The following is a 17380-nucleotide window of genomic DNA, read 5'->3' on the forward strand; positions in this document are numbered from 1 at the left end:
ACATCATACTCCAGCAGTCATTGTGCAGCAAGGTATTATGTTAGGAATCACTCAAAGGCAATTTTGTTTCAAGTGTGAATTTCATCCTGGGCCATGGCTTAAATCCTTGCCAATCCAACAGTTCCTTGCTGATGTTGAAACACAAGACAGAGATAGCTTGTATCCTGCAGAAGTGAGAAATCTCAGTCAGGGTGAGGTTTTCAAACATTTCTTCCAGATGTGAAATGAGATATATTTATAACAGGGAAAGGGAAGCAGAAACCTGAAATATCTGATTCTGCGTGGATTTGGAACTTAGCATTTTTAGTGGACATAACAGAATTGCTGAATGATCTGAATGTGAGACTCCAGGGGAAGTGAAAACTATTGCTTGAAATGTTCACTGATTTGAAAGCATTTAAGATAAAACTGAATGGTTTGATGAAACATCACTGAAAAAAACTTGTCACATCTTCCTAGTTGCAAAATTATATTGAGTGAAGATGGAATCAATTTCACAGGGCAGGTTTATTGAGGCTTTGAATTCCAGGAAACGTTTAAGGCTTTCCATAAGTATTCCATAAGATTATTGTCTTTTCCAAAACCCATTTGAATTTGACATTGAAATGTATTAAATGGGACTGGTAGATTTTCAAAAGCGATATATTGAAAGACTTACAAAGCAAGGGCCATTCAAGTTTAAAGAGTGTTGATGCTGGCATGAAAACAGTTTCTGGAAGCACTTACATCTGTGAACACTTTCTAAAAAATTATATTAATTAAGTGTAAATTACAGTCAAGATTGATTGATTATTACTTGCATCAGGCTTTAAGCAACATGAATACCTACATCCAGACTCTTGCTACTGCTCACACTGACTGTAGTGAATGCCAAATAAGAATGAAGGGAAAGTATGCAAATTATATTTCATCCTTTTTTTTGTTTTTCAAAATTTCATACAACTCATTCCTTCAGGCCACTGCCCTGTAACCGAACTATGTTAATTCTGCTCCTCATTATTTAAAGGTCCATCTTCAAAAGAAACACTGGAGAAGAGTCAGATGAACACCTAACCTATAGCCGTGTGGTTTGAGAACTGTTATATCAAGAGAAGACTGAGGGGGAATTTTATAACAGTCTTCAAATACCTGAAGGGTGGTTATGAAGAGGATGGAGATAGACAGAGCTAGGAGCAGTAGCTTCAAGCTGCATCAGAGGAAATTTAAATTGGAGATATAGGAAGAACTTTCTGACTGTGGGAGTGGACAAGCATTAAAAAAAGCTACCTAGAGAAGTTGTGGCATCTCCATCCCTGGATATTTTACAGAACAGATTAGATGAGCGCTTGGCTGGGATGATCCTCTCTTTAGCAGGGGACTAGATTAGATCATCTCATGAGGTCATTTCCAGCCCTACTTTCCTAGTATCCTATGATCCAAAGTCAGAAAGATGCAGGTTCAGACCCCTTTAGGTGAGGGGTGGAGAGGCCTGCTCTTCTGTTTCCTGGGAGTATTCTAATCACTCAGCTATGGGAGCTGCAACATGGGACCCTCCTTCTTCCCCTAACATATGCCAGTGTAGGTACCTGGCTACTGCAGAATCTACTGAGCATGCTCAGTAGTTTTGTGGATGCTTACACGTACACACTACCTGTGGAGGAGAATCATAGATTATGCCTAAGTGCGAAAGCCTAGGTGTCCAAAGCAAAAAGTGGTCTATTTTTTAACATTCTTATTCTGTTTTTAAACATTTGTAGGATTTTCGCTTCTGTGCATTTTTAGTTGCTGTTTTTCTTTACTAACTAAATTATATCAAAGAAATTTTCTTTATAATCTTTCTGTTTTCACTCGAGCAATAAATGGATATATTATATCACATTATCACCGTAGGTACGCCAGACTGTCCTGCTGTTGAAGCGTATATGGCCAGAAGGATCTAACATTAGACAAGTTCTCTGTGTTCTTACATGTGCAGTGGGACTAAAAATGTACAGCCGCATGTTAGAAAATGCAAATGCTTCTGCAAAAGAAAAGAAAGGAAAAACAGAACACTTCCCTCAGGAGGTAAAATTTCTTTATAACTTTTTATCATGTTTTGGTCCTGTCCTGTTGGAGATGATTGTGCCTCCAATCTAGTTTTCTTGCTGGAGAAGGACCCGGTCATCCATTGTTCCAGACCATCCACCGGTCTAGGGAGCTTCTGTAAGCCATAGCATATGCAAAGAAACAAGGTCTGCAAGTGGATTGCACTAGGCCCCCTAATGCAGCTCCCAGAATCCCTATGAAATACGTGGGGTTTATAAGCGAATGCCATGGGTGCATCCATGAGAACTTTTATGAGGAGGAGGCCATGTGGTCATTATTATCTTCTCCTGTTCCTAATACACAGTTGAACAATAACCATTGTAGATGGAATATATATTTTTTCATATTAGCTGTTTTCAAGATGGGGGTAAGGTCTAGATCCCTTCATTTTAAATACAGACACTTCTTCATATCCTTTTTGTATTTAGTTCAATATGGAAGCAAGGTAATTACATACATGTAGAGATGCAATCTTGTATGATTGCAATTACTTTTTCAGTATCTCTAAATTAATTGGTATTGCTTATACAACACAAATTTATACTCAGAATGTTTACCATATAAATGTAGAAAGCCTGCAGCCCTCTAACTAAACACTAGCTAGATAGCAGGATGGAAGTGCACCTTATAGACTAACTGAATCAGAGATGCATAAGCTTTTGTGAGCAATAGCTCACTATCATATTCTGTAAAAGGTCATATGAAGAGTAGCTGGTTATCGAATAGGAGGAGTGATTTAAATACAAAAGGTGGGGAAGGAGGGTGGGAAAGGGAGGAAAGAAGGACAGAGGGCAGTGCTGAGTTTTACATTCAAATTGATTTTTATAATTCCCTTGTTTAAGAGCACCTATTCTGAGGTTAGTGATGTAATGTTCAGGGAGGCTGAAGTGTTTTGCCACAAGTTTTTGTGTATTACTGGACTGATGTTAGATAAGTGTCCTTTCATTTTGTCTCACGGGGGTTGTCCTGACTGTCCAATGTAGACAGCAGAAAGGCCATCTTAAAATGATTTAATTATTATCCAGATAATTTGACAATTGGTTTCTTAAATTGAATCTTGATTTTAGTGGCCATGTGCTTCCTTTTGGGAAAGAGATTTATGCTGGAAGTGGTAATTAATCTTTGGCTATTTAACACAACAGTAATGTGTGTTATGAACTACATGTACACATTGTATAACAATGAAAGTTATTGGTTTCATTAACAAAGTAAAAGTCATGAATTATATTGTCGAAAAAGTAACAATAATAGTTATTTTTTCTGAAGTATACAACACCTCATGTTGGTCATGTCCCAATAGGAGAAGACTGGAGCATTAACACTGGAAGATGCAGCTGACCTGTGCAGGATGCAGTGCCTTAGTGTGGCCTTTCTTTTTCATTTGTCTCTTTCACAACGAGCTCATATTAGGACTGCCCATTCCCATTGGACTCAACAGGTTTTACCATTTATAAATATGGTAGGTGTAGTTTTTGCTTGCCTTTTTTAGCATTAGGTACCGTTGATGACTGTGCCTCATTCTTCCTTTTCTTCATCAAACTACACCTGTTTATGATATGTGTTACAGTAATATGTTGGAAATTCTTTACATCTTTTAAAGTCACATACTGTTTGAGTAGTTTATTGAAGTAGAGTGGTCTGGGGCATAGGGGGCTGGGGGCAGGTGTGTAAAACCAGGGTTATATTTTAAATTCTGCCTCTGACTTGCTATGTGACCTTTGAGAATTAGTTCACCTCATGGTATATAACTTAACTAACTGTGAAAAGTGTCTAGCCATAACTTCTTTTATAAAATGCTTTAAGCTCTGCAGATGAAATGTTTTATGTAAGAATTCACTATTTTGTTTTTAATAGCAACAGCAATGTGCATATTTTGTTCTGAAGCAACTAACTGAGAAAAGTGACTGGAAATTAAATTTAACTTATCTGCCTGATTTAAGGGATACATCACTATTGAAGAATCTTGCATATTACTATGAAACAGAATACTGTACAGGTATTTATCTTTTTTGAATCATTTGCTTTTTTAAATGTCTGATTATTATTATTAGGCTGTTGTCAAAAAAAAGTACTATGGCAGTAGTTTTGCTATAGTATTAGATACAATAGTAGAGCTAATATATGGAAAAACAGCTGTGAGTCCAGCCACTCAAGACTGCCCAGACCCAGTTCCTCTTGCCATATGCTGACATACCCCTATGGATGTGCAGAGGGGAAGATAGTGATATAGGCAATGAAGTCTCTCTTCTAACTGGTGATTGTTTTAAGTTGAGGGGTGGGGGTGGCTCTGCACATGTCTTGTTTTGTCAGAATAGTACAAAGCAAGTGGAATAGTAGTCAGGTTTTGATGTAATGGCCATCAGAACTGTAGGTTAAATCTTAGCAGGTTGTATTGTTTATTTGTCTCTTTAAAATGTGACTTCTGTTTGTTCTATACTAGTATGAAATATTCCATGGCAATTTTGGTAAGAATAAATCAGAGGACTGGAAACATCTTAAAATATTGAAGCTGTGATTGTTATGTAATAACAGGGATCTGGGAGTTGAGGATTTAAGCCTAACATCAGTGATCATAAGTCTTAGAGTTAAATGGCAATAGTCATTCTTCAGGCTAAGAATACGTATTTGTAGCAAGCATTCCTCATAGAGTTCCACGCCCTCTTTTACCGGTCAATTTGGGCCCGTGAAAGCTATTTCATTAGTAGAATCACTCCCTTTCTGTATCCAGTCAAAAACTTCAATCTTCTTGCATGCAACTTAAGCAAGCAAATGTGAATCAAAAGTACTGGGAAAATTGAAAATTATTGGCTTGTTATGATACCATCCATTGTTCTTCGGGAGTAAAAAGAAGTTGTGCTCATGCTTTCTGGTCCTGGTCTTCAGCTGTAAGACTAGGCCCTGCATCTGTTTTCTGTGTACTGACCAATATGTTTTCCATGCTACATTTAGCTATCTTACATATATATCCAAAGCGATAAAAAATTGTAGTGTACCTCTTGTTCTTGTAATATAAAGACATGTCAAGATTAAGCCTCGGGATTCTAGTTGCTGTCTATGGTGATGCAATTTCTGTCTCAGATAATTTTGTTTCATTGTAAAATCTTAGTTTTTGTTTTTTTTATGCACAGGCTTAGATTTGGAATTGGGTAAGGACCTGAAGACTGAATACCAATATCTCTGGGACACTGTGACCACACTAGCTGCCAAGTGTAATTTTGGAGATGCTTTCCCAGTGCGACACACTTCACAGCCATTCCTTGAAGAGAAACACGAAGTGAAAGGTACTAGTAACTCTAAAAACACAAGCACTAAAAGCAAACTTGCAATAACTGGTGTTTATAAAATACTCTGTATATTCGAGTGCTGTGCAATTATAAGCTAATTGGTTCTGCTATATTCTGCTCCTTCAAATTGAAGCCCCAATTTGTGGATCTTTTTTGCTCTCACTGGTATTGGTGATGAAACTCCCATCTGATGCTAAACAGTATGTGATCAGTACGCAAGCATATCCTGGCCTTATTTAAGTCAGTTCAAGTTTTGCCACTGACCTCAGTGAGACTAGGATTTTATCTTATGTGTTTGATTTTTAGCCCAGAACTGGCTATTTATGCTCAGTAAAAGGGATGGAGCAACATCCTTACCTTTGTGTAGGCACTGTGATAGACAACAATAAACATGTCACTTGAAGATCCTGTCACAAGCCTTAGCATAGGGCTGTAAGAGGGTGGAGGTGGACCAGGGGAATATGCCAAGGGGAGCTATGGTATATAGTGCTGTGAAGATTTCATGCTGTGTTATGGCCATAGGGTAACCATCATGAGTGATGGTAATTTAAACATAACTCTTTGGCTTTGTGATTTACACAGGGACCATGACACCCACAACTGGGGATACATGGTTGGCTTAAAGACATTTTATTTGAACTACCTTATTGATAGCAAGAATTGCATAGATTTTTACCTAACATTTTGAAATATAAATATAAATGTTTTCAGGAAGTGGAATAAAAGCCAAAACAAAATCCCATTGAAGTCATTTGATTTCACTGACCTTATGGTTAGCATTATGGGGAAATGTTTGCCTCTATTCTTTTATTGCAGAGCTCCTCTGTCAGGGCTTTTGTCACACCTTTCTTCTTCTAAGTTGCTAGCAAAGAATAGTCACTTGCATCTAGTGTCATGGGGAGACACAATAGGAAAAAAGACTCTTGTTTACCCCAGTTAGGGAATACATGTATGGCCTTTCATATTCAGGCTCATAAAATTAGTGTCATGCTGCCATCATATTAAACACTCTTAATTGGACAAATTCTATATTACTTGTTACAAATTGAGATATAATACTCATAACAAACATTTGAAAGAAATTCACAGAATATGTGTACAACTTTTCATTGACTTTTCTTTACATTTTCTCCAAAGACTCTAAGGAAGAAATTCCCAACATAGGGCTTATCCCACTGAAATCTGATGTTGTCAAAGATTATGCTGGAGCTGTCTTGGAAGACTTGCCTTTTTTAAACAGGTACATTATTTAAATCTGTCTGGAATTAAGGGGATTTTTCTTCAGCACCTTGCACCTGGTTTCATCATTTATATTTATGTCAAGTGAGCATATCAGAGCTGACAAAGTACATCATTGCTACATCATCTGACAAAGCACCTTCTGCCTGACTTCTGACTAATATGGCTAACCATCTCTAGCTATCGTTCTGGTTGTGGAACATTTTACATCAACTAACTTTGGTATAACTATTAACAGGATATGCAGGTCAAGGGTAAACAGCTTCATTCCGACTCCATGGTGTATTCATTTTGTAGTTGCTGAGCCTATACAGTTTGTTTTTGGAGGGACCAGTCCTTATCCATTGAAAGTAAATTGTAAAACTCTAATTGACTTCAGTGGAAATGCACATTTATGCTGTATACATTATTTAAAAATACATTGAATAAAATTAGAGGTAGTCTACATGTTTTTGGATGGAATACTTTAACCATACAAATGGTTTTCTATGGAGTACATCTCCACACAAATCTCCACCCAAAGCAAAGATGGATTGCAAAGTTACTCCATGCAGGGAAGCTACCTCAACTCAGTGTATGAAGTAGCTGTTTTATCTTCAAAGAAATTGTCTAAATGGAAGACCCCTGTGACAGTAGATTCTGTCTTGCTTTTTCCTTGGCTGGACTCAGCCACCTGAATTCCCATACAGGTGTGTTCAATGCCATTCAGAGTGCACTACTCCTGTCATGAACCCCAAAATCTAGCCTTTTTCTCCCATTAAATTATCCAATGGAATCTTGTTGTTTTCACTGGATATGCCCATTGTACAGGAATACAACAGGTGCCAAATAACATGACTTCAAGCACTCAGATAATATGGATGTACATCTATTACAGAGTGTTTCTATAATTTATGTATATACAAAACAGTAAGCAACTCTTCACTGAATTGAAAGGAATTAAGGGATGGGGTTTTATGTAATTCATTAGTAATTCTTATTGAAACAACGGGGATATCCAACTCTTAGAGCAGAATGAAGTAATGGAAAATGAGGTACATGCTGCAGAAAAGTTAAGAAAAATATACAGTTGGGAATATTTTGACTGTATATTCACAGTCATTACATTGGCCACCATGGTCCCCATGCTTTACCTGTGGTATGTTAGAGTGCTAAGTCTTGTGTTGTGTCAGGGTTGACTATGTAGTTTTCTCAGACGTTAGGCAAGGGATTTGTATAGGATGATCCTTCCTCAGGTAGGGGGTTGGACTAGATGATCCATGGAGGTTCCTTCCAGCCCTGCTTCTCTATGATTCTATGAAAATGCTCTCTGCAGTATTCTTACTACTCTTCTAGTCAGCATTCACTATTTCAGTAAGGGTCTATTTTATAATTAGGTGGTACAACAAACTCTACCTCTATAGGCAACTATAGCACCCTCTCATGTTTAACCCAACACTACCCTGTCTTTGCCTGGTATGCCTCGATTTTGGTCATATAAATTTGAGAAGCAGCCCTCTCTCTCACAGAGGAACATCTAAAGTGCCTTACTCAACCCTGCTCATCACTGGGCCACCTTTGTCTGACTCAATCTTTAACTGATACCACCTTTAAACAGAACATCTCTACCTTGGATTGACACACTTTCTCCATAGACAGGACTCTCTTACTCTCCCCCAGTAAGCAGCCCTTAGCCAGGGCTCTCAGTCATCACCTTCACACTCAGGCCTCTCTCTTGGGCTTGTAGTTTCCTGTCATAAGTCAACTGAACCAAACATTCAGTGCCTTCTCCAGGCACCCACAGTGGCTTCCCTACTCCTCATTAAAGTCATCTCATGCATTGCAGCTGAATATAAAGAAAAGCATCAATGCAATGACTAACCCCCACTCACAATACATGTACAACCCAAGTAAAACCCCACCACTACTGGCTGGTTGTCCCAAACAGTCCCTCAGGGTTATATTACTAACTGCAATTTGCAGTTTCGAGTCACCATCCTATAGTCTTCCCTCAGAGAGCTACTCTGTTTGCTATAGTCTAGGTCAAACTGATTCCTAAGCCTAAGAGTCAAATTTACATAGTCCAAAGCTCCACCCCTTCCAGTTACCTCACCTCTCTGTCTCCTACCAGGGCACAGGGATTCTTTATTCCATCATCAGAAGTCTGGAGCTCTGCAATTTTCAGCCTTAAAGTGAAGGCTGAATGTCTCTACTTGAGTAACTGGGATAGGACTATTACAGTGAGCATAATGTTAGTTACATAGGAGGAACTAGAAAACCAAAAAATAGTAATAAATATCACATATATACATATATACTGTATGTATTTTTCAGTGATGATCCTGCAGTTATTTCACTTATTAAAGAAAAAGAATTTGATGAACTTCGGCATTGGCATTCAGGCAAACCCCTCAGTGATGATTATGACAGAACACCATGCAACCATGATGGTAAAGAAAACAAAAACTATTTGTCTAGTTTGATAGAACTTGAGTGTTGTCAAGTTGTCAAGATTGTCATGGCTTAAGGGAAAAAACATTTTGAGAGAATTATTCAAACACTGTATAAATTTGTGTCAAATGGAAGTTATTACATTGATTAGTCTATTTATATTAAATATATTTTGCATGATTACATTAATCTACTTGGAATAATTATAACAAAATCAAAGCTTCAAGAAATTTTTAATGAGGCCCCTTTTATAGCTATGCAGGTTTTGCACAGGTACAAAGTTGCACACAATCCACTTGTACAAATTTCCACACAATTTGGAATGTACACATGGAGATTGGGTAACTTTATATTATGCTATGCAAATATTCTGTTTTCTGTGCAAAGATGCAAGGCCACATTTTGCCATTTAAATAGCATTCTATTTCTCCGGTCATGTTTTTGAATGAGACTAGCCATGACACTTGTATCTCATGCAGAGCTGAATTCTGTAGGCATATGTTAAATGCTTTGAGCATGTCTATCATATAGATTGGGGAAATTGGAGAGGAGAGCCACTGTTGCCCCAGTCCACAGGGCAGCTACAAGAATATCAACTGAAGCCAAATCAAATGGAGAGCATGCCTGTCTAGTGACTTTTTAGCACTCTAGCTAGGGATGTGTGAACATGTGTAAAGCCCTCATAGCACTATGTTTTTCCAGTACTACTACATGTCCTGCTACATTTATAGTGCTACAAATGCATATCTGGTTGCAGAAGAGCAGCTCTCCCTTGCAACTTGTAGTGCTTTGCAGGAAGCACTATGAATTGCAATAATCCCAACAGAAGTTCACTGTTGGGTCTGGGAGTCAGGGTTTCCAGCTTATTGCTGCGAGTCTGCACCCTGATCTTGGTAGCAATGCCACTCTCCCCTCCAGCCTGGACTCTGTTTTCAGAATGGGAAGGGGAAAAGGGAGCAGATGGAACTTGTTCTTAGGGTTTCCCAGCTGGTGCTGGAGGGTAGGATCGGTGCCAATGTGTGTGTGGGGGGCCCCTCCAATTCACTCACCCCACCCTCCAGTGCTGGCTGAAAAAATCCCAGACCAAACTCCCTACACTCCCTTCCCCCACTTCCATTCTGAAAACAGTGACAGGCTGGGAGCTCCACAGTCGCAAGTTACAGAACACACTCTGTTTTGGAGCAAATTCATCTGAACCCTTATAAAATGTGGGTTTAGATTTTCACAGGATTGGACCCTTTTAAAGTGGTATTTAGCCATTCACTTCTGTTTGGTCATGGCTGTAGACCCCTTTCTGGGGCCAGATCAGGTGAAAAGTATCACTTCTGTCTGCACCCTCTGTCCACAATGTAAGTCACCTGTATATTTTTGGAGTGCTTCTCCAAAACCCAACTTTGTCGCTTTCAGTGGTTGTAGAAAAAAGCATAATTTTATTTGTTGTAGCAAAATCCAAAGACCCATTGGAAATAAGAGGTATACAGAAACTACAGTGTTTTTATAGACTTTATGGAAGATCGCTGGAAGGGAACATTTCCAAGACAGTTGTGACCCAGACAGATGTGCCATTGGTGCCAACAAGCACTACTGCAGCTGTCAGAAAAAAGAAAAAATCACATGTAAGTATGTTTGAATTGCTTTCTGCTGTATCTGTTCTTTCTTGCTGTCTATGCTAAGGTTTTTATTTTGGTTGCTGATGCTTTGGGCAAAAAAGTACTTCCTGGAATTTTCTTATTTTCATTCATAAGTGATTCTTATTGAAAGTATGAAACCATAGTTGCATCTACATTTAACTTGTTACTGTTATAAACCCACTTTTATCATTGTCTAGGAATGTAAATAACTACATGAGTTTGAAATTGAAGGAGTAAAAGGTAAGAGAAGTGTGTAACAACAAAAGTGGCTTTTAAAATAAGTATTTGAATGAGTATCAAAAATAAATTTAAGGGATGGTTAGCTTTTTGATAGAACTCTTTCATAAAAAAACACTTGGAAAATTGAATGAGGATTTTGATGTTAATTTTCTTTGTTTGCTGTTGATTTTCAGTTTGGGTAAATATGCTATTTTAAACTGTATTGACCCCATCTACATCAAACATAGTCACAAAAATCATGTAGAAAAGGTAAGAGTCCTATATGAAGATTAAAGACCTGAAAAATACAGGAGTGTGACATGTTTGTATTTTTGGCTGAAGTGTTTGTAGATGAAATTTATGTCAGTATGATATATTTGAATATCATGTTGTGGCTCTTGGCAATATTTTTGCACGTTCAGTCTTATGCTGTGATTTGGATACATTGCTGATTAGACTAAGATTTGAGAAAGCAAAAGGGAACACTCAGAAGTACAGCCCACCACTCACAAATACAGCCCAGCCTAGACTGATGAGCAGAACATATACACAGGTAAGCAACAGGGGCCAGGGCAATGCTGTGATTAGGAGGCCAGTGCACACATCCACAGGAGGCCTCAAATGCCTCTACACAAACGCTCATAGTATGGGAAACAAGCAGGAGGAATTTACTCCCCTGCTAGTTGACACCAACCCAGACATAGTGGGGCTCACTGAAATGTGGTGGGACCCAACGCATGACTGAGCAGTGAATATCAAGGGTCTAAAGGCTGTACAGGAGGGACAGGACAGGGACGAAAGGCGGGGGTGTGGCAGTCTACATTAAGGAGGAATACACATCCTCACCAGGTAGCACAGAGTCAGAGGAGGGGCACACGGAAGTGCTCTGGGTTAGAATACAAGGCAGTCAAGGGGAAAGGGACTTAACGGTGGGGGTCTACTACAGACCACCCAGCCAAGGGGAAGAGCTAGACCAGGAATTCTTAAGTCAGCTCACGGAGGTAGTTAGGTCAAAGGACGTGGTCATCATGAGTGACGAACTTTCCAGACATCTGCTGGGAAGAGCAGTCAGCCAGGTCTGACTGCTTACATAGGTTCCTAGCCCAAACACAGGACCTCCATCTAACCCAGGAGGTGCACAGCCCCACCAGGGAAGACGTCTTGTTGGACCTGGTGCTGGCCACGAGTGACAACCGGGTGAGGGAGCTGCAGGTGCTCAACCACCTGGGTGACAGTGATCATCGCCTGCTGGAGTTTACCATCCAGCGCAAGGTGGCAAAGGTGTGCAGCAAGGCAGTAGCCCTAGATTTCAGGAGGGCAGACTTCATTGAGCTAAGGAGAATAGTCAGGGAAGCACTGAGGTCTCGGAGGGGAGGGGAGCCAGGTGTCCAAGAAGAGTGGTTGCTCCTTAAAGAGATGATCCTCCAAGCCCAAAGGGAGGTAATCCCAACACGGATCAAAAGGGAGCAGGAGGGCACAAAAGCCCCCATGGCTCACCAAAACCATCCGGGAATGTCTTCTAGCTAAAAGGGAGGCGCACACCCAATGGAAGAGAGGAGCCATCACCAGGGAGTGCAATATTGTGGTTGCTCAGGGATGCAGGGGGGCAGTCAGGAAGGCCAAGACGGAGATGGAACTGGGACTAGCTTCCTGGATCAAGGACAACAAGAAGTCCTTTTTTAAATACATAGGGGGCAAAAAGAAGGTACCGGGTAACGTGGGGCCCCTGCAAAACACACTAGAAAATTTGGTCTGCACACCAGACGACAAAGCTAACTTATTTAACATCTTCTTTGCCTCCATTTTCTTGAGCAGGGACCAGATCAGCCCCCTCACCGGGCCCCCTCAGGCCCCAGGGGAGCCGTACCCATGCCAAGGGTCAGGGAGGATCTAGTCAGGGAACTTCTGGAGGGACTGGATGTATTTAAATTACCTGGTCTGGACGATCTCTGCCCCAGAGTGCTGAGGGAATTAGCTGAGGTCATTGCGAGACCTCTGGCATGGCTTTATGAGCACTCGTGTTGCTCTGGTGTGGTGCCAGAGGACTGGAAGAGGGTCAATGTGGTTCCCACCTTCAAAAAAGGGAGAAAGGAGGACCTGGGGAACTATAGGCCAGTTAGTCTTCCCTCAATCCTGGGTAAGCTGTTTGAGAGAATTATTCTGGCACATGTCCATGAGGGGCCAGCGAGGGAGATTATGCTTAGGGGTAACCAACATGGGTTCATTAGAGGCAGGTCCTGTCACACCAAACTGGTGGCCTTCTACGACCAGGTCACCAAATCCTTAGATGCAGGGGTAGCAGTCGACATAGTCTTTCTGGACTTTCAGAAGGCCTTAGACACTGTCTCTCACCCCGTTCTCATTAAAAACCTGGGGGACTGTGGTGTTGACACCCACACAGTCAAATGGGTCGCCAACTAGCTGGAGGGCTGCACCGAGAGAGTGGTGGTGGATGGGTCATTTTCGACTTGGAGGGATGGCGGCAGTTGGGTTCCACAGGGCTTGGTCCTTGGGCCTGGACTGTTAAACATCTTCATCAGTGACTTGGACAAGGGGGTAAAAAGCACCCTGTTCAAATTTGCTGATGACACTACGATGTGGGAGGATGTGAGCACATTAGAAGGAAGGAATAGGTTACAATAGGACCTAGACAGGTTACAGGGGTGGGCAGATGAGAATAGGATGGGATTCAACACTGACAAGTGTAAGGTGATGCACCTGTGGAGGAAGAACCAGCACCATACCTACAGGCTGGGGAACTCCCTTCTTGTCAGTGCAGAGGCGGAAAAGGATCTTAGAGTCATCATTGATGCCAAGATGAATTTAGGCAGGTAGTGTGGGGATGCAGTCAGGAAGACCAGCTGCACCTTGTCATGCATCCACAGATGCATCTCAAGCAGGTCCAGGGAGGTGACACTCTCCCTCTATGCGGCACTGGTCAGGCCGCAGCTGGAGTACTGTGGAGTACTGCACTTCAGGAGGGATGTGGACAACATGGAGAGGGTCCAGAGGAGAGCTCTACGAGGAAAGGCTACAAGACCTGAACCTGTTCAGCCTCCACAAGAGAAGGCTGAGGGGGATCTAGTGGCCTGTTACAAACTAGTCAGAGGGGACCAGCAGGCATTGGGGGAGTCCCTGTTTCCCCGAGCACTACCAGGAGTGACTAGAAATAACAGTCACAAGCTGCCAGAGGGTAGATTCAGACTAGACATCAGGAAGTGTTACTTCACTGTCAGGGTGGCTAGGATCTGAAACCAACTTCCAAGCAAAGTGGTGCTGGCTCCCACGCAGGGGGTCTTTAAGACAAGGCTTGACAGTCACCTTGCTGGGGTCGTTTGACCCCAGTACTCTTTCCTGCCATTGTAGGGGGTCAGACTTGATGTTCTGCTCAGGTCCCTTCCAACCCTACTAACTATGAAACAGTAGTTTGTTTTTGTTTTGAGAAAATATCACTAAATACTCCAAATTCTAAAAGTTCTTTGCTTTAGAAATAGTACTTTTTGATTTTCCTATATTAGTAATAAAGATAGTCTACTTTGATCTGATCCTGCCAGTATTATCCCCTATTAAAAGGGTGACTACATGCAGTTTCTGACTTCCCAGGATATATAGATTACAGATCAAGTCCAGATCAAATGTCCACTGTAGTTCACAAGAATCCTTTATGGAGCATTGGATTAGGTCCCATATTATTTTCAATTTACTGAGAAACAAGGTAATTTTTCAGACTTAAAAATAAATCCCTGCGAGTTAAGACTCAGACCTCCCACTTATTCATTTTGCATGTCTCTAGCATTCTTACATAAATAAAGGTTTTTTCATTTACATTTAGTATGAGGTACTGAGTGAGCCTATTTTGTAGAAGATGTAGTAGTGTTTACAAATACAATTTGCACAGCATTCTGTACTATTTTAAATAAAATTCCTAACAAAACACAAGGACATGAAGTAAAGTCCTATAATCATTACTTCAACTTGACTTGGGCAATACTCCCATTTACTCCCAAGGATTGGGATCAGCTAGTACACCTTTTGTTTTTATTGTGTTTTAAAACATTTTTATTCATTTTTTTGGTAGAAAAGTAAAGCAGAAATAATTGCAGAAGAAAACCAGAAGCGGATAAAAGCTAAGCAGGAAAAGAAAGAACAGGAACAATGGGAGGCCTTGTCTATGTTAATTGAAAAGGAAATTAAAAAAAATGTTGCCTTCGGAATAGACAGACTGGAGAATTTCCTCAAGAAATGTCAGTCTCAATCTGTGAAATTTGCAGCAGAGATGGCAGGATTGCATGTGTGTTTTGAAGTTTGGAAAGAACACTGTGGAAAGCAAGGTATGAGATAAGAGTGCATTCTGAGCCATGGCATCCTACACCATGCCATCTCAGGTGCACTACTGTGACTAAACTGTTCCTAGTACACTTGCTAGCTCATTTAGAGTAAGCTTAGATATATGTACACTATGCTGCAGTGGGTGCATCTACATATGCACAGTTACTGTGCTGTAATTTAGGTTACTGAAAATTACTGTGCATGTCTACACGTGCACAGTACTGCACATTAACTATGGCGACTTATGCCAAGTTGGGCATTAATTTGCTGCCTGCATAATGCAGGTAGCACAGTTACGCCCACTTAGTGACTGCACAGTAAGGCACACGTAGACACCTTACTGCACAGCAGTATTGTATGTATGCTCTGACTTGGGAGTAACTTTGCTCCTAAAATAGAGCACACACAGTGTTACTGCACAGTAACGCCTACATCTGTAAATGCTGGTCTAAAAGCTGCTTACTGCACAGTAAATTACTGCACAGTAAGTTACTACTCAGTAAATGCATGTGTAGACACACCCAGTATGTAGTTTAAATATACCCAAAGCTTATTTGTGCAGCAGAGAATACAGAAATAATGAGGTTGGAAGAGTAGTTAGTAAGTGTTCACTTGTTGTTTGTGTAGGTGTAATACTGTTACATGTTCATGATTTCCTCCACTTCTATGACTGGGGCTGCTTGGGCAGCAAGAAGTAGTGTTCTTCAGTAACTTCTGTCATGTAACTCAAGCAAAGAAAAGATCCATGGCCTCACCTGTGGGATTCTGAAAGCCACGTTCTTGGTTGGTTGGACTGGGTCCTCCCAAAACAAACTAAATATGGAAAAGTCCCTGCTGATTTGGTCATATATCAACTGCTTTATTTTTTTAAAGGTGAAAAGTCCAAAGATCTAAGTATAGCTGTTCAAGTGATGAGAAGAGTTCACGAGCTTCTTGAAAAATATGAAGACCTATTACAGAAATCACATCAACAAATGTTGGCCAAGTGTCTGAACTACCTTGGATTTGAGAATTTGGCATGCTCTTTATCCAGCCAGGTAATTTTAAAGAATGCAATGAATTTGCCCCAACTGCTTAAGTAATTACATGTTACTCCCATTTTATGAGGGCATGAATAACATTTATAAATGCCTTTTTTTGAGATTATTTATTTGATATCATGCTACAAATTTTGGAAATATATTTTCTTGTCACATGCTACATAGGCAATGTGTCATGATGAGGTAAACAACAGTGTAAAGCAGTACAGTGGGAAGTTGATTTAGAAAAGACTACATGCAGATCCGGTGGGTGTAAATCAGGGGCAGGCAATTTGGGGTGCACTGATAGAGATTTTTGGGGGCCGATACCAACAGCCAATATTTAAGGAGGCATATTGGCTGATACCGATCCAATTTCCAATACAGCTACCTCCAGTGTAGTGGAAGGGGAAGGGGGAGGGAAGGAGCTTGGGGGGACAGATCAATGCCCCCTAGGTTGAGGGAGGGGGCAGGGGCAGAGACTGCCCAGGCAGGGCAGGGGGGGTGGAGTGGTGGCTTGTGCAGAGAGGGAAGCAGCTCCTGCCACTGCTTGCAACCTGGGAGGGCACAGGGGTCCCCACTGGACCTATACGGGGCAGGGTGGGCTGCAGTTGGGGCTGCGTGGGGCTCTTCTCAGGGGCTGGGCCTGGAGCAGGTGCTGGTGGAGCTGGAAGGATGTTGCATCCACCCCAAATTTCTCTGTTGCTCTGCTCCCAGTGTTGCTGCCATCAACCATCTGGTGCAGACCCACCTCAATGCCCCACCTCCACCCACGTGCTGGGAAGAGCTTGGGCTGGAGGGGTTTTGTATATGTGGGGGTATGTGGGAGCAGGGTATGGGTGTGTAGCATTTGTGGGATGTGAGGGAGGGTGAGGGGGGTGTGGGTGAGGGGGGTGTGGGCTCCCCCTACACACTGCCCCCATGGTGCAGCAGCAGCAGGTGGGACAACTCTGGATGCTTATGCCAGGTGCAGGCACTGGTCCTTTGGTGGGGTGCAGCTTGGGCCAGTGCTGCACATTATGGCTTGGGGTGCAGCCCCCACTGGGCAGTCTCTATTGTAGGCACTACCCACCATCCACTCACAGCCCCTGCACTCACACAGCATGGGAGGGAAGCCCACACACTGGAGCCAGCTGCTTTCTCCACAGGGCTGCATGACACAGGT

The 17380-nt window shown here is 41.5% G+C and overlaps 1 protein-coding gene across 1 annotated transcript in view; it reads left to right on the top strand.

Moving 5' to 3' along the window:
* The window catches only part of DDX60 (DExD/H-box helicase 60), a 95641-nt gene that overhangs the window by 8614 nt on the left and 69647 nt on the right, over positions 1 to 17380 (top strand). The window contains exons 6-14 of the mRNA XM_090034511.1: positions 1870 to 2043; positions 3368 to 3523; positions 3919 to 4060; positions 5193 to 5338; positions 6494 to 6588; positions 8901 to 9016; positions 10461 to 10633; positions 14946 to 15198; positions 16070 to 16233. Coding sequence (XP_089890637.1) covers positions 1870 to 2043; positions 3368 to 3523; positions 3919 to 4060; positions 5193 to 5338; positions 6494 to 6588; positions 8901 to 9016; positions 10461 to 10633; positions 14946 to 15198; positions 16070 to 16233 — 1419 coding nt within the window. The remainder of the gene's footprint in view (positions 1 to 1869; positions 2044 to 3367; positions 3524 to 3918; positions 4061 to 5192; positions 5339 to 6493; positions 6589 to 8900; positions 9017 to 10460; positions 10634 to 14945; positions 15199 to 16069; positions 16234 to 17380) is intronic.

This window comes from Crocodylus siamensis, chromosome 2 (genome assembly GCF_052110815.1).
Source record: "Crocodylus siamensis isolate JL-2025a chromosome 2, ASM5211081v1, whole genome shotgun sequence".
In the NCBI taxonomy this organism is placed as follows: Eukaryota; Metazoa; Chordata; order Crocodylia; family Crocodylidae; genus Crocodylus; species Crocodylus siamensis.